This window comes from Neovison vison, chromosome 11, assembly GCF_020171115.1.
Source record: "Neovison vison isolate M4711 chromosome 11, ASM_NN_V1, whole genome shotgun sequence".
Lineage (NCBI taxonomy): Eukaryota > Metazoa > Chordata > Mammalia > Carnivora > Mustelidae > Neogale > Neogale vison.
The window spans coordinates 141,690,922-141,709,160 of NC_058101.1; the positions used below are offsets into that span (position 1 = coordinate 141,690,922).

The following is an 18,239-nucleotide window of genomic DNA, read 5'->3' on the forward strand; positions in this document are numbered from 1 at the left end:
AAGAAAAACGTGTCAGGGAAAGAGGTCGGAGAAACTCTTCAGATATGCTTTTGACAGCTTCACGAGTTCTCCATTTCCTATGCTGCGGACACTCCATTAGTAAGTTTGTTGAAGGCAGGAAAGGTTCTTACTTGCTTTTGTGGCCCTTTCCCTTAGTGCCTTACCCATTTCCTGGCTGAATAAATAGTTGCAGAATTGATTGGAGGCATATATATTCAGGGTATTTTAAAAGCAGGGACAGGTTTTCCCTAAGCAGCAGGAGCTGTACAGTGTAGCCAGAGGCGTGTCCCACAGGGGAGCCCTTGGAGGGCCCACCAAAGACATCTCCTGTCCACAGTCACTGTGGGTCTTCTGACAGCTGAGCTGAAGGGCACTGACTGTTCTAGCCATGGTAAATATTTGTGGGTTTTTTCCATCCAGATGGGGGAAAACTTGAAGCCCTCCTGAGAGTCCAAGCATCTTCCCCTTCGTTTGTTTTGCTGTATGTGCCAATTATTGACGAGCTCTGTTTTTCTGGGAGGAATGGCTCCTGGCTGGCCCGTTCTCAGCCAGAATGTTCACAAGGAACAGTCCGTGCTCAGTACTGACTGCAGGCAGAGATGAAGGAGGCACCACAGGAGACTAACAGAGGAGCCCACACCCCCCAGCCTTCCAGCTTACACTAGAAAAAGCAAGAGGAAAGAGGAAAACTACCCTAGGAAATGCCTTCTTTAAAAATGTATTCCTTTTTCTCCTACTTTGATGAGTTTGGGGATTTGTTATTGCTGTTATTTTTTTAAGTAGAAAAATACACCATTAACGTAATTATCCTAGCCAGATTTGGGCCTAGTCCCACCGGTAGGGGACAGATGTGGCATGGCAGAGGCCCCTGTGGATTATGATTTATGTTTTTAGTTACTTTCCATTTTGTAGCTTCATTATGAGGCCACTTTCTTGCCCCACGAAAATCATAACTCCCAGCAGGCTGACTTTTTGGACTTCATTTCAGGGCAGTGGCTGCCTCCCTTAGCCCGTGCGCCCTCTCCTTCAACAGCGTATCACCTCAGTTACTTTATTCGGTGGATGTGAGACAGAACTGCCCCTGGCTCCCTGACTCCTGGCAGCAGGGGCCCCATGTCGTCATCCTCTCACACATACAACAGCCCCCCTCTCTGCCGTGGGGCCCGACTCCGTGAGCAGGAAGGATCCAGTGTCTCCACAGGCCCCATCCCGTGCACGGTCCTGAGAGAGCTGCTGTGCCTGGGAAGACACCCGGTGTGTCTGAGTGCTCTCTAGAGTGGCTGCACCCCACCTGCTTCAGGAGAGACGGGGGCCCCTTAGGCTAGACTCACACATCTGGGAATTCACGGACTCTGCTCTCCACACCACTCCCTACCCCAGCTCTGTTGGTCCGGGCCCTGGCAAGCGGAGCAAATATTCATTTCTCCGTCTCTCTCCCCCTGCTCCGGCCTGCAGGTGTTTGAGGAACTGTGGCGCAGTGAAGGGAAGACTCCCTCGCAGATTGTTTCAGAAAAGCAGCTTGAACTGATGCAGGATCAAGAGGCGCTGGAACGGGCCTGCCACACTGTGATGGAGGGGCACCCTCAAGTGGTAATGATCACCTGCAGCACGGAGGGGGGCTTCCTGGGCAGCCGGGGCCAGGGCCCACCCTCCTGGCCAGCACAGGGCCAGCGCCAGCCTGAGCACTCGGCGAGGAGCCTCTCCACCGCTCCCCTTCTCAGCCTAAAGGCACAAGCTAATAAGGGCTGGCCTGGTTACATCAGAAGTCCCTAATAAATTCCGTTCATCTTCAGCTCAGGTCGAGAGCTGAAATTAGGTGAATATTAGAAAAAATACAACTTTCCCTATACGGAATAACCACCCCTGGGGGTTAATCTCATGGAGCTGGGTTTACAGGGGTGTTTATCAAGCTCACTAGATCCGAGGTTTGACCTCCCAGCATGGTGCACTTTGAATCAGTTATAGCTAGCTCTGCTTTCTAAAAGACCTCTCGCTAACAAACCAGCAGGCATGACTGCAGAGAGGGAAGAAAGATAGGCAGACACTTTAGCCCCCTGCCTTTAAGAGGCGGGAAGAAAGGCAGAAAGGGAAATGATTTGTAAATTATGGAGAAAATCCTTGACAGGAGCATAGCTGAACACCAAGTCATTTTGTGTTCTGAGCATAGAACAAAATATAAAAGCTAAAATGAGTACCATCGCTCCCTCCCCAAGTCCAATCATATTGTCTAGAGATTTTTTAGTGGGTAAAAAATTGCTAGCATCTCTTTCAGAACAATATCCACCCACCTATCAGCTTGCCGGGGACACTAACAGCTCTGAAAAGAGCTCTCGATAAGGTAAATGAGCTTGCACTGGGTCTCGGCAATCTGCATCTCCCTGCCTCATCTGTGGTGACTGATAAAGACACATTTTCCAGCTTGGACTCATTCCGTAGCACCTAGTGCAGTTACCCACAGATGTCATTACCCATCGAAATGTGGCAGAGCAGAAGGTCATGGTGGGTGGCCCTGACAGTCCATGGCTGTTCGACAGGAATCTGGAGCCTCCTGCTTTTGTTGTCCCCATCTTGCCCACCCACAGTGCACTCCCCAGCCCAAGTGCCCCCGGAGAGTTGCCCTTAGGTGGATTTGTTTTCTGATAAACACATCTTCCCTGGCAGGGAGTTGGGGGCAGAAGGAAAGCCACGCATTTCAGTGTCTGCTGACCTCCACTGGGGGATTAGAGAAGGGCCTCCCTCCAACTACACCAGATCATTCATCTTTGGTTACTCACCCCCAAGACCAAGAAAGCTCCATGTCCTCGTGTCACTGCGGTGCCCAGGACAGGACCCTCGTCCCCATGTGCCAGCTCTCACTGTAGGCAGTCACTCATGATGCGTCACAGCCCTCTTCTTGTCCACTTTCTCACAAGGCACCGTGGCCAACATCCTGTGACAGGAGCCCAGATACCTCCTCAGAAGCTCAGCCCCTCCTTCTTCTTGTCTCATTTTATATCTAATGCTAACAGAAAAGAAACTGAACTTAAGTTTCAATGAACATAAACCTTAACTTTGCATTTTCAGGTACGCGTGTCATTATTTTCTTCTCTGAAACAGTTTCTATCTTTAAAGGTAATGGACGTGAAGAGGGGGAACCCCAGAGCTATAAACAAACTGATTGGGTTGGTCCGAAAAGCAACTCTCAGCCGAGCAGACCCAACTGCGATAAAGGAGATCCTAGAGAGGAAGCTGTCGCCATGAGCCGTCCCAGGTCCCTCTGTGCCCGAGGGAGAGCAGGGCGACCGTGACTGAGAACCGGAGCCCATGACACGTGCCATCCAGTGGCTCACATGCCGGTGCCTCCCAGGCCCCAGCCACGGGATGCCACCTGCACAGACAGCCCGGCTGCTCTTGGACATCAGACTGGTTCCAGCTGCGTTGGTGGTAAAGAAACAGCACATTTGTAGTGCTCAGTGATGCGGAACTAAGTGAGACCCTGTTTCAGAGGCTGTCACCATTCCAAGAGAACTTTTCATCCGTTGGCATGCAATATTTTAGACCGAGAGGAGAGGAGTGGAGTGAAAAACCACCACAGAATTGACACGTTGTGAACACACGTCAGTCTCAGGAGGCCTCATGCGGACAGGAAGGAGAGTGTTAGTCTTCCTTACATTCCCTCATCTGAGGACTAAAAGTGACATGGCCCGTTGAGCTCCCTAGGGATCCTGGAAGGTAGAGGTCTGAGAATTAAGTGAAAATTTTTTTGGAAAAAAAAAGAACAAAAAACAAGTTTTCAAATAAATTTAATGAATAAAATATATACTGGAATATCACATAAAAAATTAACTTACACTTCAAAGATTGTGCAGTTGACAACTCCCTCTCCCCCCACCCAGGCCAAAGAAAGATTAAAAGGGGGGGGGAAGGCTGTAACATTGATTTGTTTTGCCTGGGAAGAATAAGATTATAAGCTAGTACATCAGAATCTTGACCTTAAACAGTAATTGTGATGCCATTAACAACATCTTCATGAAGGGTGGGCTGCCTTCACCCCGGTGCTTGGGACAGGAATGCACTTCTCTCTCCTGCACCGGAGCGCCCCTTTGCGCCCTGAGTGCCTCTGTTCCCTGTGACTCCCCACACGTAAGGACCGGTTTCTCAAAGGCTGCTTTTTAAAAGCACATGTCAAACTGGCATCAGGAGAAGAACAGACTCTTCAGAGTCTCAGATTTTGCACTGAATCCCCTAGCTGCTAAGGAGAATCCAAGCATTGCCCTCACAGACGGGGCTGCTTTGGCAGCTGGAGGCCCTGGAGACGAGCAGACCTTTCCTATAGTCAGTATAGCAATGAACCAGGCTCCCGCTGCCGGCCAATGCCCAAGACTTCCCTACCTCAGAGTGGCACGAAAGCCTCCCTCTGACCTAGCCAGAAAAGCAGAGACAGAAAGGAAACCAGTTGTGTGTGGTTTACTCCAGACAGGCATGAAGAGGTAAGGTTTTAAACAAAAACTTAAAAAAACATGAGTGACTCAGAATATTGTGAGAGGAGGTGTTCCCTCACCAGGGGGCCTTGTAGCCCGAATGCATTCTCTTCAATACTGAAAACTACTAGACCCAGAACTAAGATTTTTTTTTTTTTTCCTTTTCCAGAGAGAAAGAGTCCATTCTCTCTCCTCACATTGCAAGTCTGAATTGCAAATAGGCAAGACAGTCTGAGACTGGACTCTGGCAGGATCGTTGTTTTGTAAGAAATAATAGGGTTTGGTTTTGTTTTATAAACTCCCATTTTCACCAAAGATCTGGCTTCTTGGGCATCAAACTTCACAGAAGCCACTGGGGGCTCTTTCCAGATGATTTTAAATCAAGGCCTTGCTTAAATGGGTGATCGGAGTGGGGAGGCAGCTGAATGGAAACAGTTTACCAAAACTTTTATATCCGATGTAAACTGTATCATGAACTGATCACTTCCAGAGAAAAATGCCATCATGAGAACACCTGGTCTTTATGGCGATGACTGTCCACCTCTGACAGCTGCCCCATGGTCTTGAATGCCCACTTCTGAAATTCTGAATATTAATATTCAGAATATTAATTAACATTAATAATATTAATATTAACATAATTAACATTAATAATACTAATGTTACAACTGCTAATAAAAAAAGTGAAATCAAAGCATAGCTCAGATATCATCCTTGGAATCTGATTGTATATTCAAAAGATATGTTTGCATAACAATGTCAGAAATTCACAGAGTATGGCTCTGCTCATAAACAGACCTCAAAATACAGTTTTAAATACATCTTTGCATGAGTGAGAATTCAGTCTGCTTCTTTGTTTGCTGTTCCAATGAAAATCTCATTAAAATGTAGGAGTGGTGTCCTCGGTAAAGCCATTGCCATCTGTCATTGGAATCCATACACCTATAGGCTGAGAGGGGAATGTGCTGGAAAACTGGCTCTTCCCCAGGTCGGTGTGAACCAGCTTTACCTGGCCATGCCCAAACCATGTGTTCTGTTACTTGACAAGGAGGTTGGTTGGTTCTGGTGGGAGGTCAGGAATGTCAGCCTCAACACTCAGCACACTACCTGGCACAGAATAACTTTAGCAAATGTTGATTAAATTTATAAAGCAAAATTAGCAAACAGCCTTTTGTGGGGACTTTTGGTATGAGAGGTTGGTGCTGCCAACAAGTAGGCTTTTAAATTCTGGACATCTGGGTCTGGGAAGGAGCTTCTTGACTCTGTCCAGGCTTATGTATCAAGGTGAACTTCTCTTAATGTCTTTCAAAGTAAAAATGCCCCAGGAAGAGGAAGCTAATTATTATTTATACCAAGTTTAGCAAGTTTTAGCTGAGCTTACACATGTACACTTTTGTAAATATTGCTTATCTGGAATAAGGCAATGGAATTTTTTTTTTTTTTTTTTTTTTTTTTTTTGGGCAATGGAATTTTTTTAAGTTCACACCCTCCTAGAGCTTTGAGTTAATTCAATACACAGCTTATGGGAATGACCCACAATTCATATCATCTTTTTCATTTCTGTTGAATGTGCTGCATCATTTCAAGGATTCTACACAGTGACTCTTGGGAAAAAAACACACACTGAGTCTGTCTCAAAGGCCACATTATTTACCCAGTACCAGGAGCAGCACAGAAACGGCCACCATGCTTCTCTGGCAGATCTTAGACAAACGTATTCATGGGTTATTTGTGAACATGGCTGACCCTTAAGTGAGAGATGGATAGAATCTCTGAAATTCTGTCTTGACTCCCTTAGTCAAACAATTTAGCAAAAATCATTTAAGTAAGAGCAACACCAAATTACCTCTTAAAAATATCTCCAGGGCAGAAAGGGGCCTTGTTACAGGTCTTTTACAGACTTGTCCCAATAAAAAGCAGACACACTCAGAAGCACGGACTTTTGCAGCCTCAGCTCCATGAAATTTATAATCTGGCCCAAGAGCTTCCATCACCCTTGTCAGGTTCTGAAATGACATAGTAAATTTAAGCTCCCCAAAAGATGCCTGAATGACACACTGAACGCATACTGACCATGCCTCTGGGCGGTCTGGTAACTTGTGTGGCTGACAGTGAGTTAGGTATACTCACATGTCTTGAGACAGGAACGAAATACACAATAACCCAGTGGGATGCGAAGGGTCAGTCCTAGCTAAAATCATCATCTTTCTTAGCATCCTAACTACAGGCACCAAGGAACTAAAGGCTTCCCCCGCCCCGTCCCCACCTTCCTCCCTGCAGAACCTCACCAAAAGTATTTCACTAACGCCATGTTCATCCAGTTAATGAGCCGCCAGGGTAATCCATTCTCTGAAACAAGAAATGGCCTAACAAACGCCTGAACATAGAGAGGATTCACTGAGGCAAAATTGCCCAAAACAATTCTTAAGTCTTCCAAAGAGCTTGCTCTAAATCCGGTTTAGAGGGAAAAAAAGAAAATCAACTCCATTTTTTTTTTCCCAACTCCATTTTCTAAAAATGCTTCCTCGATGATGTGATTTAAGGCTAGAGTAGAAACCGGTACTACAGTGTTCTGTGTTAGGCTGTGAACTGATGGACAGCGAGGGCTGTGGTTAACAGAATGAGGGCTGAAGCAGGAAGGGACTTGCAAGGATCTTCTCAGGGACTGAGAGCGGCGGTGGCCCCAGCTGCCAGAGGACAACAGCTTCCAGGAAAAGCCAACACTGCAGAGCTGGCTGAGATTCACAGCAAGCCACAGGTATGCCGGCCCCAGCCACTGACCTGAAGGAGCACATGCAAGAATAGCTGTTCTGCAATAGAATGTTTCATAAAAATGGCAAGCTTGAGAGCCATGTCAATAAATGCAGGGCCGGTAATTAGCAATTAATCCGAGCTGCCCTTAAATGAGAACCAGAGCTTATGCTGGACACACTTCCGGTAACACCTGCGCCGTGGCCTCCACCCCCACCCCCATGCAGCCCCTCCGTCCCAAGAGTGACCTAGGCACACGGATCCGGACGGAGAATGCACAGCCCTTCCACAAGCACGCACTTCGGAACAGAGCTGGACGTCAACCCAACATGACCATGGCAACAAAGCACATTCAGAGACATCAAAACAGCTCTCCACCCTGAGGACCGCTGGCTGCCCAAATGGAACAGGCAACCCAAATACTCTCGTGTCCTGTTTTTGGAACCTGTTCCCGCGAGGTCGCTCTCCTGACAACACCACGGCTCCACAAGGTCTCAGCAGATTGGAAATCAACTACATCTGTTCTAAATTAAAGCCACTAGCCACAAAGGTACTCCTGGGAACCCAGGAAAGACCTGAACGCGCCCTCCCTACACACGACAGAGCCCTCAGTTCCAACCCATCAATATATCAAATTATTTTCCAAGACAGTACAAAGCAAAAGGGCAGCAGTTTCATGATTCCTCTAAATACTGAGGAAAGGAAGTTCTCTATTGATAACGAAAATCCCATCTCTTTAACTGGTTACTCCAGCATCCCCATTTCATGGCTGAGGAATTGTAATGTATCCCCCAAGAAACCGTATTTTAGGCTAAACTCACCTGGAATTTCTTTGCTTGAAATTTTAAAAACATTTACTTGGTGATTTCCAAAAGTCGATTTTAAATATCCCATTGCTCGCATATACTCTGAATCATAAAAGTCACTCTATCTAGAACTTTACCTCAGACCCAGCACTATGAATTGAAATTTATGTGTGAGGTTCCAGGAACCTTCCAGTCGCTTTTGCTGCCCAGGACCATCACGCTAGACACAGCGACGCCAACCTCAGGGCTGCGGCAAAACTGTGCCCTCCAGCAAGTACCACAGCATCTGAGGGGGAGCTTGCCACGGGGAGAAGTGACCACACTCTGTGGCCACTTTTTAAAGCATGCCAGTATCTTCACAGATTTTTCCCAAACACGTGAGAAAAAAACAAATTTCTAAATTTGTTTTCACCTATAACTTTGATTAGAATATTCTACTTCCTTCTTTTTTCCCCACCAAGGCATTCCCATCATCACCCACCTGCTGGGCAGTATCTTCAAATCTGCCTAGATCAAAGCTCTTTCCTCCGAACACCTCAGGATTTGTCCTTCTCCTATTTACGGCCTCAGGCCTCTGCTGTTTCTCCTTTTATGTCCACACCATTCCCTGAACCATCCTCAGCTAAGCCACCTGGCTGTTTCCCTTACCGTGTGGGGTTTTCCAGGTCTCCATAATGTATTTCCCAGTCATATTTCTGACTTCATTTTGAAAACCCCTGAACACCATACTCTGGAGGAAGCCTATACTGGATTCAGAAAGATGAACCAGTCCCCAACTCCAAATAGGGTTATCATGTGAGTTTGCTACCAGCGCCCCCCACCCCACCGACTGAGCAGGAGTTAATTTTCCTGCCTCCCACCCCAGACACTAGTCATCCCTGTCCTCCTTTAAGGTGAGTCTAGTTCAGTACCTATTTTTTAAAAAATGCTAGGAGGCACAAAAGCCATGTCTTTCCTAAAAGGGCACCTTCTACTCGAGGCTGTGGAGTTCTATGATAAAGCAACACAGACTGAAGAAGAATCAATGCCAATAACAGATAAGGGAGACAGGTGTGCATCACATCAAAAAGCTAAGAAATACACTTTTCCAGGTATGACGTTTGCATTTTACATACCTGGTATGTCCAAACTGGAAGATAAACACTTGTGCAAAACAAAGCTAGAGGAAAATAAATTACAGCTTAAATTCCATCTTCCTGTCCCTTTGTCTCTACCTTAAGTCACCTTCTTTTCCAGGGAAGAGCTGGAGGTTTGCCAGTACCAGTGATTGCCAGGAAGCCACAAACCGGCCAGTCTGTTGGGCCACAGACGTTCCCACTGTGGACCACAGCGGGGCAGACCATTTTTCAAGACAGACAGGGGCCCTCATTCAATGGGCTGGCTCTCTCTCTACACAGAGCTGCTCCAAGATCCACACAAGGCAGAGAAGGGCAGCAGTCTTTGCCCTGCAGGGTCTAGGTTGTGATTCTGCTCCCCTACCCCCACCCCCGGCACCTGATTAAGCCCAGACCCACACTCCTGGCACCACACGTAGGGCTGCAAAAAAAAAAAAAAAGGAGACCTGGGGCTTCCACTTTCCCCCCCAACAGGGAGGCCCATCACCCTTGTTTTGTGCTTTTCACCTGCCCAAAGAGGGGGGCAGTGCTGAATATCCACAGACATCAGCTGTTTATGGTCTCATCTTTAACGCACAGTTATTTTGGTGGCTTAAGGAGACCGGTGCTAAGCGTAATTGCACCTCTTGGAGCAGGCAGCCAAGCAGCACAAAGGCGCTAATGCATCATGTTGGGACCTTCTAATGAACCCCATTACTCAGAAGGCAGCACTGCTGCATGCAGTGAGTCACTGGCAGGCACTGGGCTTTGCAGGGTTCCCCGTGACCTGTCCACACTCACATCCCAGGTCCCAGAGTGGCCGTCCAGTTCCTGTTTCTCTGCAAAGTGCAACACGGGAGAGGACATGAACAGAATCTAAAATAATCGCCAGTGTCTTTACAACTTGCATCTAGTTTACCTTTATCCTTTTCTCCCCACTTCATACTCCTGCTGAGCACCCCCACCAAAAAGCCCCCTGTGAAACAGCTTCACCAGTTCATTTGTTTTCCTTTCAGAAAACACTTAAAAAATAATGATACGTATATGATACCCTGCTTTCTTCATCAGATTAGACTTCTAAAAACCAATGTAACAGTTTGCATAAGTAGATTTCATTTTGTGCAAATCTTACTAAAATAAGGCTGTTTCCAGTGTTTAGGTAGTGATACACCGATTAAAGAAAGCTCTCAAGCAACAAGAAGGTCTCCCCGCATTCCAAATTCTCCGCAACCCCATCTGACTTCCCAGCAGAGAGCGGAGACCAGTGGGTTTGCCTGCACCATAAGGCAACGTGTTGGGCAGAGTGCAAACCTTGGAAGGAAAATGCAAAGGGACGGAAGCTGTGTGTGATGGAGGCAAGAGGGGCTCCATCTTTATTCTTCCCTTTTATAAAATGGAGCCCAGATGCAGAAGGCAATGGAGATGGGCCGTCTTCCCGGCTGTTGAAGAGCTTATTAGCCTTCTGACATGGGGTACTTCCAGAAGCCACCAAACCCCAGTGTTTGCTTAGTGTGATCTGAGCTGCAAGAGGAGTGACTCACCGGGATGGGAGGATAACAACCGAAAATCTTGAGGGGGAAGAAAGAAAACCTGCCAAAGGAGCCACAGCTTATGAGACTGACATTCTACAGAAGGTGGAAAGACCCGGCTAGAGAGAGAGGAGGTAGACAGAAAATCGCCCTCCCCGCAAATCAAGTATTGTCAGGAAATATCAAAGTAGAAATTTCTGTAAGCAGCTTTGCATTTAACATTCAGTCAAGACACTAAAACCTTAAAAAACAAGAACCTCTATTAAAAAAAAAAAAAAGAAAAGCTAACAACAGGAGTCCTCAAAGTCACCCAGGATCTTGTAGCACAGAATGGAGTGTTCCTGGGCCAAGGCAGCCAGTTCCTTGAGGAACTCAGGGAAGAGGGCAGCAGCCAGCATGGTGTTCCTCACTGGCAGGGGCAGGCTTGGGGGCACCCCAGCCACCTTGGCTCTGTTTGTCAGGAAGGGCTGAAGCACTCTTGGGGGACCATCCAAAAGGTTCTTGCCGATTCCTGTCCTGGAAGCATCCTGAATGGGATCTGAAACCAGAAAGAAAACGGACATGGTGACGCTCCCTGGTCCTTTAGGCCCGCCCTCTCCAGTGAAGCTGGGGGTTGGGGAGCTGATACGCTGTCTGGTAGTGGCTTCGATCCCTGTCACTCAAGTCTCAAGACATAGCCCTCAAAGTGCGCATCCCATCCATCCTGCAGCACACACACTTGCAGACAGCCTCCAGCATGGGGCATGTGATGCAAGAGATTCATCCCGAATCCTGTGCAAGGAATTTCGTACGGGAATTGTGGCAAGAAAATAGGCTGATTAGGAAACCTCCGTGCCTAGGTCATGGCAAAGGGAAAACACGCTGTCAGTGCATCAACCGGAGGAAGACTTAGTTCACTACCTGTCACTGGGGGAGTCTCGACGCTCTACCTGCTCTTGCCAACCTCCTGGTACTGGGGGGCGTGGGGGTGGCGAGACCACCTACCGTTACCCGTCAAGCCCTGGTCACACAGCACAGCTGCCTGAGACAAGCTGAGTGGAGGAAGCCTCTGGGAGCTCTCTGCAGCTCAGGCCGAGAGGACACCCTCAGGACCCCGGTTTCTCGAGGCCAGGACTTCCAGGCCTTTTTGAAGGAGAGAATGGAAAAAGCCTTTTAAAGGTTGGAAATAACGGAGAGGAGGTTGGGTGCTGTTAAGACCAACCAGACCGGGTACTTTGCATAACTGTGGGCATCTATCTAGTGGCAGCACGTGGCTTGGAAACCTCCATTTAAGAAAAGTTTCTAGGGGTTTCCATCTCAGTTTCAGTAACCCGGGTCTGAGATGAGGTGAGCCCAAACTTGAATGTATTCAGATGACTTGCATTTCCATATCAAATCAGTTTTACTAATTAAAATGGTACAACTTTCCGACTCCTTAATTCTTAAATATCTTCAATGCTTCATATATTTATAGGAATTATTTATGCCTCCTTCTGCCCCTATTCAAACAGTTTCACCACTCTTTATAAATCATTACATTCAGGTTCTTCATTATTTTGGCTGCTTTTTAGAATTCAGTCCCATTTTTCAACACTCTGAGAAGAGTGTTGCTTAACTACAGTACTAAAAATTCTTGACATTTATAGTACTTTCCACATCTCACTCCTATAGTCTTTAGTGTTAAAAGAAAAAAAAAACCTCTTCTGCTTTACTGCTTTAAATATCTTTTAGATTAAAGTTTATCACAGTTCATGCCATAAAAAACTGGAAGAGTTGCTGAGAATCAGTCTGCTGCTACCTTTTAGCGGAAACCCACAACACATCCTGACCACAGAGGACAAAAGTGTTGATGCCACCGATGTACACTGCCCACCTTGGAGACCACCCCCTTCGCACCCCCTTGCCAGCCCCCAGCACCGCAGCTCTTCAGAGGGCCCAGCAAAGCTCATGAAGGAAGCTGGCCTGGAGAAGAGCGCACAGTGGGACTCATGGGCAGTAGTTCCAGGCCAGGAGTCCACTTGTGGAATTACCTCCCCCGTATCTCTGCACCTCTACAGCTTACTGGCGGTGGCTAAGAAGGGCACAGACTCCTCTGCTCACCGGCTGATCAACAGTAGGGAGGATGCTTTACCTCTCTGTATTTTGATGTCCTCAGGTGTCAAAAGCTCACAGAGTTGCTTTAAGGATTCAATGAGTCAATAAGCAACTCAACACCAAAAACACAAATAATCCAATTAAATGTTGGCAGAAGACCTGAAATAACGAGACCATGATGAACTATCACTTTACACCTGTCGACATGGCTAGAATCAAACAGATGAGAAGTAACAAGTGTTGGTGAGGATGTGGAGAAAAAGGAACCCTCGTGCACTGTTGGTGGGAAGGCAAACTGGTGTAGCCACTGTGGGATTTAGTATGGAGCTTCCCAAAAATAGAAATGCCATATGATCCAGTAAGTCCACTTTGGGATATTTATTCAAAGAAAACAAAAACACTAACTTGAAAAGATATGTGCACCCATATGTTCACTACAGCATTATTTACAGTAGCCAAGATATAGAAGTTAACCTAAATGTCCACTGATGGATGAATGAATAAAGGTGTAGTGTGAGGGGTGCCTGGGAGGCTTGTTTGGTTAAACAACTGCCTTCAACTCAGGTCATGATCCTAGATTCTGGGATCAAGTCCGGCATCAGGCTCCCTGCCCAGTGGGGAGTCTGCTTCTCCCTCTGCCTGCTGCTTCCCCTGCTTATGCGCTTGCTCCCTCTCACAAATAGTAAAATCTTTAAAAAATAAAAAAAAAATTAAAAATAAAGGTGTTGTGTGTGTGTGTGTGTGTGTGTGTACACACAATGGATTATTAGCCATAAAAAAGAATGAGTTCTTGCCATTTGCCACAACAGGGATGAACGTAGAAGGTATTATGAAGTAAGTTACACAGAAAAAGACAAATGCCATATGATTTCACTTATATGTGAAAGTTAAGAAACAAAATGAACAAAGAAAAACAGACTCTCAAACACAGAGAACAAACTGGTGGTTGCCTGAAGAAAGATGGTGGGGGGCTAGGGAAATAGATGAAGGGGATTAAGGGGTACACACTTCTCTACCCCTTATATAACTATAACTTCTGTTATAAAATAAAGAAGTCACAGAGATGAAAAGTAAAGAATGGGAGTATAATTAATAACACTGTAATAATGTGTGGCGACAGACAGGGACTAGATGTCCCATAGTGAGCGCTGAGGAATGCACAGAATTGCTGAATCAATGTTGTACACATAAAACTAACATAACATTATATGTTAATTATGCCTCAATAAACGAACAAAAAAGAGGTTAAAAAGAAAAGCCACAATGAGTCAATAGGTGTAACATACACAGGGGCCTCTTAATGGGTCATCCATCAATCATCAATGATTCTCCTGCCACTGACTTCACAGAGACTTCCTGTTTCCTGCCCCACAGGCCATCCCTGCGCTGGCCTCACACTGCATTTTATTAACCAGCTAAGGCCTGCATTGCCTCTAGCCTTGTGTTCTTAGGTTTTCAGTCCTCTCCCAGACTCTGAGATTTGTGAGAGCTGCGCCCATAGGTGATGCGTCCTTCACGGCCCCCAGCACGCTTCCTTATTCATAGTAGAAGCTAATAAACATTCGCTAAGTGAATGAGGGGAGGAACTGGCCAATATCAGATCTTCCTGCCACTTAATCTCCCCGGAGCTGGTTCATATGCCTCAACTCCATCTTCTCTTTCACATTCACTCCTCTTTTTCCCCTCAAAAAGGGTTTTTGTGGCTCATTTATCTAGCTTGATCATGAATTCAAAAAAGTGTCACCACTTAAAAAAAGAAAGTGTCATTACTAAGGCTCATTTACCCACTTGAATCCAAGAATCAAAACTGTCTTCACTACTGAAGGTGAGAACCGTGCACAGTGAGGACTTGCAGGGAGCCCCTTACCCAGGGCTGTGCGATTAGCATAGGAGGGGCCTCTCCATGGGTCATGGAGCGCCACCAAGCTCAGCAGCAAGGAGACCCGAGTCACGGATTTCACCTACCAGGCACCAGCTGATCATACAAGGTCTCCATTACCTCTTCTGTACAATGGAAATACCACCGACCTGACCTTCCCCCCAGAACCAGAGATCTGAAAGGACACTGAAAAGAACTAAATACAAGTAAATACCACCTCTGTGGTTTGGAAAGTATTTGAGGGGAAGTGTCTGAGCCCAGAGATCAGCAATCTCGAGGATGACAACATGAGAGCCGGCACTGGAAGTCTTCCCACCCAGAGCAGGGGACCTGTACTTCTGTTTGAAACATCAGTGAGGAGGCTCATTTTCCCCCAGGGCCGCCAGGAGCCCAAGGGAACGCAAGGCCCAGGGTACAGAGCAGCTCTGGCTACGGGCGCCCGGGTTCCACCCATCCTAACAGGGCTCAACAAGCACAGACAAGCACCTGAAGAAAAAGGCAGGGAAGAAGGGAAGTATGAATCGATGTCCAAATCGGGAGTCGTTTTCTCAAATGTTGCCCTGGGTCTGAAAAGCTGCAACAGAGGGTTCTCAAGATGAATACTAGCAAGACTTCAAAGTGAGGCAAGAAATCCATTTGGCACTCATCCCCCATTCAGTGTCAGAGCCCACAGCTCCCCGACAGTACGAACCCCAATATCTGGCCCATTACCAGAACTCTCAAACACGCTCCCGGATTCAACTCACCTCCAGGCAGTTTTATCACAATGCTTCAGTGGTCAGCCCTGGGCGAGGGGACAGACAACTCCCTCATTCTGAGAGTAGAGATTTTTTTTTTTTTTAATTTTATTTATTTATTTATTTGACAGAGAGAGATCACAGTAGACAGAGAGGCAGGCAGAGAGAGAGGAGGAAGCAGGCTCCCTGCTGAGCAGAGAGCCCGATGCGGGACTCGATCCCAGGACCCTGAGATCATGACCCGAGCCGAAGGCAGCGGCTTAACCCACTGAGCCACCCAGGTGCCCCCGAGAGTTTAGAGATTTTTAAAGTTGAGAGGAGGGGTCACTCTGGGAATGTGAACGAAGTTGGAAGGTTCACCTGAACATAAAGCAAAGTCTTCTTCCCCGAGGGAAGCTTCTCACAAGTCCGAGCCCCATGAACGTCACAGACCTGAGGAAGCGTCAACCCTGGCTGACTAATTTGATAACCACACGTGGCAGGAATGAGTGCACGTTCCCCTGGGCACCTACCTGGCAGCTACTGTCATGAGACCGTTGGAAGCCAGGACAGAGCACCAAGTGTGAGCAATCCCTGCCACTGTCACCCCTTCACTTCTCACACAGAAGGAAGCTGGTCGGCATCTGTGCCCTCTGCTCCGCACGCTGGGCAGGCCACTCTCGGGCACCTGAGTTTTGTGCCCCGGCTGACTACTCCAGGCCTCTAATTTCAGCTGCCTTATCCGAAAATGAAGCCAACAGTACCTTCCTAGCCCACTCCACAGTGCGATTTGAAAATAAAACTGTTTAGGGAAGCAATTAACAAACTGAAAATTACAAATGAATAGCAAATGCGGAGTGTAATATAAGGAGAGTTGTGTCACCTTCTGTCCACCGACTGCAAAAATGGCCACAATTCTTACAGTTCTTCCCATCGAGAGGTGGACGGTTTGCTCCATTCTTGAACCCGGGCTCGCCCAATGACCTGCCTTGGCCAACAGAATGCAGCAAATTTGACCTTGCTGGGGCCCAGGACAGAGCCTCAGAAGATTTTGACCACTCCTGCTCTGGCTCTTGCAACCCTGCATCCACGATGTCAACGAGCCCTGTCTAACCTCGTGGATGAGGAGAAATACAGACCTCCACCCCCACCATCCCCATCAGTCCAGCCGGCTACCGCCCCTGTGAGTGGGGCCATCCCAGACACCCAGACACCCACCAAAGGCAAAATGTAAGTCCAGCCAAAACCCGCCAAGCCCACCCGCCCTGATCAGAACCCCCGGGTCACCATGTGCACAGACTCAGGAGCCCCCATAAATGGCATCCTTTAAAGCCACTGAGTAGTTGTCCTGGTTTGTTATGCACGAAAGCTAACTCCCCCACAGTGAGTGACCGCAGCAAGCTCTGGGTTCAAGAGGAACATCACTAACAGACCAGCCATCCATGAGCTAGGAGAGGCCACGTGGGGCCCAGAGTCCACTTTCCCATGGAGATGTGGGGGCTCCTCCCCCTCCGTGAATGGTCTGGCCTGGCCTGCTCTTCTCTGAGAGCCTGGACCTTAAAGCCTGACCCCTCATCTTCCAGTTGGCCCAGGCCCACCTTCCTTTCAAGATCTGCCTTGCAATGCCCTGAAGGCTCTTCACAGCCAGAAAGGACTGGAGATGGAAAATAAATCCTTCATTTAAAAGTCAAGGAACAGGAGGACCCAGGGAGGCCCAGTGACCAAGATCAAACAGCTGCAGACAAGGTCAAGAGACAAAGTCAAGCCACTAGAGTTCTGGGATCTTTTCAGCTTCCTCTATAGATTTAAAACTGGCCCCAAGTTCCATTCTGCTTCTCACTCTCAATCTTGTTTCTGATCACATGCCTTTAGCCTGGGACCCAGAGCCCCACGGTCCTCACTGTTCACCTGTCACAGGCTGGTGTGTCTGTGCCGGGACAAGCAAAAGCCAGCCCAATACCGGTCATTTCTAGTTTGCCCTCAATTTGGCTTAAGCTGAGACTCAGAAGACAACTAGGCACCAAATCTGCCCAGCCAGCACTTAACTGAGGCAAACCAGCCCGCAGGACAGCTCCAGGCTCTCTGCTTGGCACCAACCACCGCTCTCCCCCAGCCGGGCCCTCTAGAGCTGATGGTAAGGCGCACTGGGAAATTATTAGCTGAACATAAACTTGACTTCTCCCAAGTCCAGGTGAATAGTTTCTACCTTCTAGAGCCCTCAAGCACATTTATTTGGGGTCTGAGAGTCTCTGAAAACATAATAAAGAGAACTGATGCCCTCCTCAGGGTAGGATCAGCCAAAATATGGTTCTGAGTGTGCCCATAATGCCTCTTGCTGGCCCACATGTGCCACGGTCTTTATTCTAGACAAGCGACAGCACACAGCACTCCTTCCCCAACCCACCGTTGGGGCGGGAAACCAAAGCCCTATGAAGCCCTCCTGGCAGGAGCAGGCCAGCAGCATGCAGAGGGGATCTCTCTCGAGGTGGAAGGACCCTTGGGGGAAGCCCCTCACTGTCAGGTAAACAGGAAAATGTATTTAGAGGCTCGGAAGGCCCAGGAGCCAGGATGGCGTCTGCAGACCCTATTCAGGAAGGAGGTTGGGGACGAGCTGGAGAAGAGACCCAGGGGAGCCCCCGGCTTACCTTTGGTTAGCGACTCGGGGGTCAAGTCAGACATGTCCACTCGGAAGAGCAGGTACTGCTGGGCTTGTATGAGGAGCCCTGGGAAGTCTCTCTCCACGGAAGCAAACTGCTCGATCTTGTTTTTCACCGATGCGAGGACCTGTCACACACGACACTTAACGATGTCAGTAATGCACAGTGGAATTCCAGCCTCAGCTTCCAATGCATCCCTCAGGGGCAGCCCTCGCCACAGGGACTTTTAGGATATTAGGCGTTTGCTTGCTTTTAACAGGCCTGGGTGTTCGTG

General features: G+C 47.8%; 2 protein-coding genes across 2 annotated transcripts in view; one reads left to right on the forward strand and one right to left on the reverse strand.

The window, feature by feature from the left end:
- Positions 1-5,281, forward strand: part of GATB (glutamyl-tRNA amidotransferase subunit B) — a 93,253-nt gene extending 87,972 nt beyond the window's left edge. The window contains exons 12-13 of the mRNA XM_044224872.1: positions 1,456-1,590; positions 3,112-5,281. Of these exons, the coding sequence (XP_044080807.1) occupies positions 1,456-1,590; positions 3,112-3,240 (264 nt within the window). The 3' untranslated portion in view covers positions 3,241-5,281. The remainder of the gene's footprint in view (positions 1-1,455; positions 1,591-3,111) is intronic.
- FHIP1A (FHF complex subunit HOOK interacting protein 1A) overlaps positions 3,767-18,239 on the reverse strand; it is a 243,087-nt gene continuing 228,614 nt past the window's right edge. Inside the window, exons 12-13 of the mRNA XM_044224871.1 lie at positions 17,954-18,092; positions 3,767-11,178 (exon numbers count right to left, since the gene is read on the reverse strand). Coding sequence (XP_044080806.1) covers positions 10,925-11,178; positions 17,954-18,092 — 393 coding nt within the window. The 3' untranslated portion in view covers positions 3,767-10,924. The remainder of the gene's footprint in view (positions 11,179-17,953; positions 18,093-18,239) is intronic.